This window comes from Oreochromis aureus, linkage group 4, assembly GCF_013358895.1.
Source record: "Oreochromis aureus strain Israel breed Guangdong linkage group 4, ZZ_aureus, whole genome shotgun sequence".
Taxonomy (NCBI): domain Eukaryota; kingdom Metazoa; phylum Chordata; class Actinopteri; order Cichliformes; family Cichlidae; genus Oreochromis; species Oreochromis aureus.
In genome coordinates this window covers 27795228-27804399 of record NC_052945.1, presented here as the reverse complement: position 1 = coordinate 27804399, position 9172 = coordinate 27795228, and the positions used below count along the sequence as shown (strand labels likewise).

General features: G+C 40.6%; 2 protein-coding genes across 5 annotated transcripts in view; one reads left to right on the top strand and one right to left on the bottom strand.

The window, feature by feature from the left end:
* Positions 1-4282, top strand: part of zgc:65811 (uncharacterized protein LOC393524 homolog) — a 9239-nt gene extending 4957 nt beyond the window's left edge. For 2 of the 3 annotated variants that reach the window (XM_039610930.1, XM_039610931.1), the window contains exons 5-9: positions 1075-1149; positions 1243-1344; positions 1614-1709; positions 1836-1919; positions 2177-4282. In XM_039610930.1, coding sequence (XP_039466864.1) covers positions 1075-1149; positions 1243-1344; positions 1614-1709; positions 1836-1919; positions 2177-2383 — 564 coding nt within the window. In that variant the 3' untranslated portion in view covers positions 2384-4282. The remainder of the gene's footprint in view (positions 1-1074; positions 1150-1242; positions 1345-1613; positions 1710-1835; positions 1920-2176) is intronic. The other variant, XM_039610932.1, reaches the window with a different exon arrangement.
* Positions 1-9172, bottom strand: part of LOC116311536 — a 39456-nt gene that overhangs the window by 23843 nt on the left and 6441 nt on the right. The window contains exons 9-14 of one of the 2 annotated variants that reach the window (XM_031728672.2): positions 8959-9050; positions 7494-7627; positions 7204-7384; positions 6499-6628; positions 6306-6363; positions 4219-4447 (exon numbers count right to left, since the gene is read on the bottom strand). In XM_031728672.2, the coding sequence (XP_031584532.2) occupies positions 4428-4447; positions 6306-6363; positions 6499-6628; positions 7204-7384; positions 7494-7627; positions 8959-9050 (615 nt within the window). In that variant the 3' untranslated portion in view covers positions 4219-4427. Of the gene's footprint in view, positions 1-4218; positions 4448-6305; positions 6364-6498; positions 6629-7203; positions 7385-7493; positions 7628-8958; positions 9051-9172 lie in introns of those variants that run through there. The other variant, XM_039610929.1, reaches the window with a different exon arrangement.

The window sequence follows — 9172 nt, the reverse complement described above, 5'->3', positions numbered from 1 at the left end:
AGATCAGTACGCCTGCTAAGGTTTTTAGCATCAGCGCAAGTATTTTATCCTGAACAGTGTAGAAATAGAGTGCGGAAAGGTTGGCGCGTGTCTCTGGTCTGCAGGAGCTGCACTGCTGCAAGTTTAGAGATTTGCAATGCAAAACTGTCCCAACCCCACCAATCAGACAAGGTCTTTACGCAACTGCATTGAATTGTACAATTCCATCCATGGATCATGCACTATAATATTATCATGACTTTAAACGTTAAAAGAGGTTTATAATTGTTAGCCTCGATGACCTAAGTTAGGAACTTCAAGAAAGCTAGCTAATTGCTTTCTTTTAAAGACTGAAGGCCAACATATGGATAAGAAATTCTGGCCAGCTGGATAAAAGAAAATAATCTGGTCTTTTTTCTTTTAACCACCCAAAAGAACACACTGACTCACTGCTCCATCTTTTGGTTCAGATTGGTATTACATCATCATCACCCTCTTGGTTTTTAAGGCTGTTAAAGTTAAAGGAAATTAATGGACGTCCAGTACCAGTTAATTTTTTGCTCTGAAATCTGCAGGCTGTATCAGAACTTTCATTTTAAGAAACTTGCACACCACACTGCAGGCAGAATCCCAGATGCAAGGGAGGGATGGGGAATTTGAGCTGATAGTTACTCATAGCTCGGCCTCTGGTGAACACTCTTAATCTTTGAAAGTCTGCACTTCTGACCTCTGGCATCTCTTTTTTGAGAGGAAAATTGAGAGGCATTCCTCGTTAGTTACATACTGCAAAGGCAAGCCAGTTGGAAGTGTGACCTGATACACAGAAGTAATGCAGCAAAGGGATTTTCAAAACAGGCTCTGCAACTCTAACAAGGAAATGACTCTAAACAACCACACATCTAACGTAAATCAATGAGTGCAGTGGAATGAGCAAACATTTATGCAAGCTTGAAACAGGTCCTCGTTAGAATTTACTGCAATGTTAAGCCTCGTCTTCTCTTGATGCACCCACATAAAACTGGAAAAGCTGTTTCACTTCCTGTTCCTGTGTGTTTAAAAGTGTTAAAGTTAACAGAGTTCTTCCTGTCCCTTCAGTTCTCCGTCCTTCTGGCCATACTGGCTACAGCGGTAGTTGTTGTTGGAGTGCTTGCCAACTCCAAAAGGGATGAGGTGAGAGAAAATACTGATAAAAGGGATGAAAACCAATTAATGTGTCCAGTATGTCCTGACCATAAGATTGTGTTTTCATCTCTCATGTTAAAGGTTGGAATCAAGTTGACTGAGTTCTATGCTACTTTGTATGCTATCTATGTGAAAAATCAAGACCCAGGAATTGCTGTCACACTCACATTCATCCACAACGCGGTACGTATATAAGCTGCTGTTGTTTTTCATTTTTACCCAATTTACTAAATTTTAACTCTTGCTTCCTGTATACTCAAGTCTTTTCTGCTTTATGCATACAAGTTATATGGCTAATACACACCGAGAAAGCGTCACTGTCAGCTGTTTCCATCTCAATTCCTGTGGAAGCAGTAAGGGTGTTTAGTTTTTCCACAGGGCTGTGCAGGGTAGTGTTTTAAGACTTGTTTTTTGCCTCCCTTCACCTCTTCCTTCATCTGCCTGCTTTGCAGCTTCACTGCTGTGGAGCGACTGGTGTCTCCATGATAGAGCTCGTTCAGAAGACCTGCCCCGAACCAGATGGGTTTCTGGAACACCTCAAGATGCCTGTACGTTGGTGCCAATAAATGAAGCCGTTTACAGTGGTCCTGCCACCACTGTAAACTGCGCTGCTTTACCTCTTTCACTCAGCTGCACTGTACTAGATGCTCACAGTTTGTTTGGTCTCCCTGCAGAGCTGTCCTGGCGTCATCGTAGATGTCTTTGACAGTAAAGCACCAATGATGATGGGCATCTTCATTGGAACTGGAGTGCTCCTGGTAGGCAAATGATGCACGTTTACTTTGCAACAAGCTTCAAATGAGTTGGCAAATGCTACAAATAGTAGGGAAGATAGTACTGTTTGTTGTTCCTGTTACTATTAGTCTAAACACAGTACTAAAGGTTCTATATTGTTGTTCATGTTAATGGCCATACATTAATCACTTTGCACTCCTCTCTCTCTTAAATACTTCTTTCCCCTCCCTTTTCAAATTTTTTCTTCTCATTTCATTTCCCCAATCATTGCTTTCCAAAGTTCATCGCTCTGATTTGCAGCATTACCCTCAGCAGAAAGATTATTTCTGTCTCAACACCTCAGTACATTATCCTGACTCAAACCACTTCTACTCAGGCTAACTTTCAGCCAGCTCAGCATGAAGTAGTCACCACCACCTATCCTGACCAGGAGCCGGTCTTTTTCACTCCTCTCAGCGCAGCCAACATCCCCGTAGCTTATGCTTAGTGCACTCTTCATTCCCACTGCGCCTGTTTCGCTGTTTTGATTTTACTCCACATTGCTTTAGTATGAACTACAGGTATTCCATCTGCTGCTCTCAGCATCGTCTCAAATTTTTATCATTAACAGTTGTTATAGGAGAAATCCAACCTAACAAACACGACTCAGCTATAACGTCACTCAGACAACTGGAGCACAGATGCCCCCCCCTTCCAAAAACAGATACAGTTGACAGGTTTGACAGCAGATCACAGCATTTAGCAAATGAGTTTTCACATTTTTAAATCACCAACTTGCTTCATCTACAGAAAAATTGACATTAGCTGGCAAAACAGTATAAGAAACCCTCTGTTGCTCTGAATATTCCCTCCACCACCAGTCAACTCTTTAATCTTTACTTTAGTGCCTTTAAACACACACGGCCAGTACATCAACAGGGTTGGATTTGTCCCGTTTCGACGTCTCTCTCACACTTTCTCAAAGACTTCTGTAGCTGCGTGCTATCTGATTGCTGAGGCTGGAAGGTCTAGCCTCTTTAACACTCTTTCACCTATGGCTGGTTTAATTCTCGGGATGATGTAGTGGTTGGTCATTGCATAGCTCTTTATCCCATCCCTGCTCTTTACTTGCCCTCCTCCTGTGTCTGCACAACAGATGACGGCCATGATCTGCGCCTTAGTTCTCCTGAACCAGCTCAAGAACGCCCATCAGGAGAGGACAGTGTACTATTCGAATGTGTACTAAGAGGCGGATTGGGGTTTTACACCCTTAACCACTTCCTGTCAACAAAGGCAACTGCTTTACATGCAAGCAGGACATCAGTGTTTACATATTTTCCTTTTCTATAGCTACGATTACATTACTTTGGAACCATATTTTGATTAAGGCATTTTTAAGACATTTAGCTTAATAAATCCTGTAGCACTTTGTGCACTAACCTGACAGGCCTCTAGATTATTGTGGCCAAACCCAGCCATGAGAACACATGAACAAATTCAGCTGGTAAGACATGAATTTTAATTTTTTTTTTTTTAAACATTTTTTCTCCTGAAAAGTTATGCTGTTTATTTATGAATGAGTATTAGGGCCACGTTAAAGGGGAAGAGAAACAACGTGGCCATGAGCATACGGACGCTGAAGGTGCAGAAAGATGTATCTGGTTAAAATGAAATAGCTGGAGATTGACAGATGCAAGGATATTTATGGTCACACCTTTATGCAGTACAGATGTTGCATCAAAAGACACAAGGACTGATAATGTTTCATCAGCTTAACTCCATGAAGCAGTCTACAGAATATAAATGACAAAATCTCCACATTTTAATTATTAATATTGAGAATAAAGTTTCCCCTTCATGTGACCCTAATACTAGTAGTTTGTGTCTGTTGCACACAGTAAAAGTTTAGTCACTGGATATGGTCAGTTATGACTGTTAAAAGGGAGTCAATGTATTATCTTTGTTATAGTAGAGGTCCAATTACAGCAAGGTGTAGCATGTTGGTGTCATCGCTCTAATGTGAGCTTCAATTTCACATCACTTTTTTGTGGCTGTATACTAGAGTATTGTTAGGAAGTGCATTCCTTTTAGATTTATGGTCGGGGTTACAGAGGGCCAAAGAGCAGGACAAAAAAAAGAAAAAAAAAGAAAAAAGAAAAAAAAAAAAAAAAAAAAAAAAAAAAAGGTGCCTGTGAGAGGTTCAGTTTTAGGTCAAACTGTTTAAACGTTCCAGACCGAATGCTTCAGAAGCCTCGTTTCTGTAAAAGCTTAAACGCTTTCACCCTGAGAAAAGGGAAAATATTTAAGCTCACATTTCATTCCTTTGTGTTTTGCTTGTTAACATTTTTTTAAATGGCACAATGTTAACTGTCTTGCTGATAAAAATAAATAAATTTAAAAGGCTAAATGCCCCCAGTTGTCTGTCACTTGTTTTCTTGCCCTGTACTACTTATTTGTACTATTTAGTTATAGAAGCAAAACCTACAGAGACACTCGTTTCCATTAAACGACAAAATCAAGTTGCACTTGTGTAAAAATCTTTATTTCATTGCTTACACACCAGTGTTTGGACCTGTGGAGAAAAAAAAAAAACAACAACAACAAAAAAAATGTTAATGTAGTCATTTCACGTAATCAGAAACACTGAGCACTTCATTAGGAACACTAGGTAATTGTGTGAAACCTGACCAGAAGGTGAATGAATGCATCCGCTTAGTGGGGTTTCTGTGGAAATTCCAGAAATACGAGCTCCAAGGATACTTGACATAGCTACATTACTCATCACACCATGCTTTACAACTTTGAGGTTTATGGCAGAATGACAGCGAAGCAGGAAATCATGCCACCCTCCACTTTTAGTATTTAACCTCTTAAAAAACAACAACAACAACAACAACAACAACAACAACAACAGGTAAGTCTTCTGGCTGTGGTGTAACGTCTCAGAATTGTTCTTTTGGCTCGTTTAACCACCAAATAACCAGCTCAACGACCCATCTGGGTATTGTTACTGCATGTGGTCAGCAACAACAGTGGCTACATTCAGGATTAAAATGTGAAGCAGCAAGGTCACAAACCCCTCACGGATCAAACAGAGAAAACTTGGGAATGTGTTCAAACAGGAAGCATTAATGTGCAAGTCTGCATCATCATGATTTCAGCAGACTAGAATCTGAAAGCATTTCCCTTCCTTCTATAGTTAATATCCCCCCCCCCCCAAAAAAAAACTAAGGGTTTGAGAAAAATATGACATTTAAAATGACAGATTTCTGCCATTTTCCCCCCACTTTGTTACGTTTTCACAGAGGGAAAAATGATTTGATACACAAACTTACACACAACGTCAATAATCAGATGTAAACCCTCTGGTGTCACCGACTGCTGAAGCTCAAGGAAACTGACAAAAATCTAACTTCTCTTAAGAAATTTTTACTTTTGGCTGCAGATGCTTTCAGGCCCCGTTTGTTTTTGAAACTTTCTGCCTCGGGTAAGTGAAAAGTCTTGAGACCAACTTCCCCGTTTAGGCTCATTATTTTATTTAACAGGTTCACGTGTTTAGTTATCGCCCATCAGTACCCAGCGGTGCCTTGGCCTTTGTAGTTTGAGAAGTGCCGTTCAGGTTGAGCATTAGACTGAATCTCAATGGAACATCGAGTTCCTTTAGCGCCACATATACACGGCCGTGCCACAACACTGCCTCCACCACACTGAACAAGTGATTCTTTAGGGCTCGTTCTTTGCTTCAAGTTCATCATTCTTTCCAAAGAAGGCGTTTGTTGTTTTTTTAGATGTGATGAGCCAAGTCTCACCTGGCCCCTCTGTTTTTGAGTATTACCACGTTACACAACGAAAATATCAACTTGCGTAATCATGTTCTGAGGTTTTCCTGCACCACAGAATAATTCTGCAGTAATCTGCTGCCATTTTCAGCCTTTGATACTGAAATACTGACACTGCGCCTCACATCGAGAGTTCCTGTGAACAGCTTACAAATGCAAACGTAACCCCTGGGACCAATGCCACAGCTTTTATCATTTGCATTTGTCATATATTGAGTAAATACTAAATATAAAATAACTACTGAGTCAACTGTTCAGTTAGTTTTGAGCCTGTGAAAATTGAGGAAACATGTAAAATCATCCCTTAAACGGCTAATGCAATGTTTTTGTTAAATCCCCTAAATTACAGCAAATTTTCAACCACTGAATCCCGATCGCTTCATTGTCAGTCTACTTGGATGACATATAGAATGAAAAGTTAGAAAACGTTGTTTATCTAGAAGTCTGCAGATAAACATTCGTTAATAAAATCTGTTAAATTAAAACAATTTTCAGTCAGAAATCTCAAACTTCTCAAAATTGGAACAAGTATTTTTATACTTTTTTAAATGAATAAGCTGCCCTGTGTTTCATTTCTCTTTATGGTCTTACCTTTGAGGCATCTTAGGGTGCAGTCAGAGCACACTTCTGTCAGGCACAAAAAGTGGATCTAAGTGAGGGGGAAAAAAAAAAAAAAAAAATCAAATACAGTAGCATTACTACCCAAGTTCACTTATCTGCACTGGGCCTGAACATGAATGCAGCAAACAGCTGTTCACTTGTGTGCATCTTAGGTGGGAAATACCTCTGGGTCCTCTCGGAGGGAGCCCCCTTTAGTCATGTGTTGTGGAAGAGAGAGGAAGCTGTAAATTATGATCTTCCGGACCTGCAAGTCCGAGGTCGGAAGCATCTGTAAAACCCCCAGGCTGCTGCAGCTGAACGACATAACAGTGAGATGCCTTTACAACAAAAGACTGCCCAACAACTGGCATTAAAGAAGGGGCTGTTTGAGATTTGTGGCTGCAAGGTTGTCTTCACAAAGTGCAGTACAAACATCCACGCACTGTGTTACTAAGTGATGCCCACCTGACTGAGTTTGAATTTGGAAAAAGTGGAATTTGTGAGTCGATTCATGCTCTCCATAGTGTTTAGTAAAAATACTCATTTACTTGCAGAGGCATGACTGGCATCTATTAGTGCACCAATTGATTAGTAAGCTTTGCAAAGTCAATGCATTTCTTAAATTGTTGGTACAGCTATCATATTTATTCAAATGGCTGTTTATACTGGTAAACATGCATTCTTTAACATGAGCAACCACAGAGAAACTGATTTGCAATTAACTTACACTAGAAAATGAGTACTTACTAATACAACTACAGGCAGTGTGCCCATAACACCCAACACACGAAACCACTGATCATGTTAAATGGTCACTGAGGCAGCCAGCAATATGAACAACAATAAAACCATCTGTGAGGACGTCATTTTCCGCCTTGTATAAACATACCCATCATAAACAAGCATCCCACTGGGATATGGAGCTTCAGTGTAAGCCAGGCAGGAATGAACCAGCAGCACAAGTGTGGGCTCTGGGGGGTCCTTCAGGCTAACCTCCACATAAACTGTTCTGCCCTGCAAGAGGCTGAGAGGGAGGTGAGCCTCAGGGTGGTAGCTGGTGAAAGACTCATCTGCAGGGAAAAAGAAAAACGCTTTAATCAAGTGTTTAAGAACACTCGGCCTATTGGCTCCAAGCTATGATCTGGTCCTTGAACAGAACACGTGTTAAAGAAAAATCACCTTCGGCAATTCTCAGTTGCACAGTGACAGCGACTGGTGTTGGCTGTATGAGAGGCAGAGGAGGCTGTTCATCTATCACATGAAACTTCACTTCACCTGGAGAATCTGCTGAGGAACTACATCCCACCATAAACCTGTGGAGGGAAGGAGACGGACACACACGTACGTGAATTTTTTTTTTAAACAATACACATTTGAAAAGCAGCTGTTGATCAAAGCACTGCTTAAACAACAAAAACAAAGAGGAGCATATAATGGAAACAAGAACAAGCTGAGGATGAAGCCTTGATGGCGCACTTGTGAGGAGATTAGAAAGACTGATCCAGCCTTATACAAGATTCTGGTATCTTATTTACCTAAAGGCAGCTGGTTTGGTGCCAAACTGCTCTACACAAGATGCAAGTGACTATGTAAATACAGAAGCCGTGGAAAAACATTTACCACCACAAAGGAAATACAGAATGGCCACTATACGGTGGGCCAGGCACATATTTCAGTTGTGAAGATCTAATATTTATGATATTTTGATGAGTATCATAGCAGCTGGAGGAGGCATCTTTTCTGAGCAGCTGAGACTTAGTCATTTTCATCTTTCACTTCCTATTGAACCCATCGACAGCTGTGAGTTTTAAATAGGGATGAGAAATGATATAAAACGAGGTACTTCTCTTTCGTGTTGCAGTTTGTCATTAAAGGAAATATAGTTTAAAAAACTGAATGTGTTGGAATCAACACCCTCCATCTGTCAGGTGAAAGTGAACAGTTTAAAGATTGGACGATGGTCATGGCATCAAAAATGGTGGACATGGATTAAAGCTGAAAACACTTTGCCTCCACGTTGGACACCTGTGGACAAATAGGAGAGACACCAGACCCAAAAATAGAAACAAACTACATCCTCCCATCAAAGCAACCTGGGTTTCATCGGGAACATCTCAGCAGCATCATGAGCTGATAATTTGTGATAAAGGAGCCCAAAACTAGTTCTGCATTCAGAGTTTAGAAGACTTCTAAAACTAAAAATATGGATGTTTATGGAGACAAATGGAGGCGATATCCCAAGTGTGGCCATCTCAGACACACAGAGCCTCATCCACCTGCTGTGCAAGCCTCCTAATTGAGACGGGCAGTTGGAGGAAAGAAAGATGTGGGAGAAGCAACAGCTTGTTTCAGGATGAACTGAGGGCTAGCACCAAGATAATTAAGGATCAATTTGAAATTAGATTTGTGAATCACACTAATCTACTCTTAAAGTCAAAAAATACAAATGTGGAGCTGGAAATTGGTATAACAGGTGACTGTTAACATAAAGAAAAGCACGTCAGCCAAAACAAATCAGATGGACGGTATTGTTTTAAGAGAAAACTGAGTCTTTTCTGCTACAGCTGAATGCTTAAACCTAAGCACTACAAGGCTGCTGGCAATGGTTACAAAAGCAAGTTTCCTGTAAACAGCAGTGACATACCTGAAAGGAGAACGCTCATGTGCAGAATCGCCGTTTTGGTAAGGATGCAAACCTTGAACTTCCAAAAGATGAACCACCGTCTTGCCAAGCATCTATCAAAATGTATTTTTTAAAAAAAAGCTTTAATTTATCCTGCCACAGTGGAGTGTGTTTGTCCATTTTTTTCCCTTCTTTCCTGGGGGTGGGGGTCTACATGATGTGATAACATAGGAAT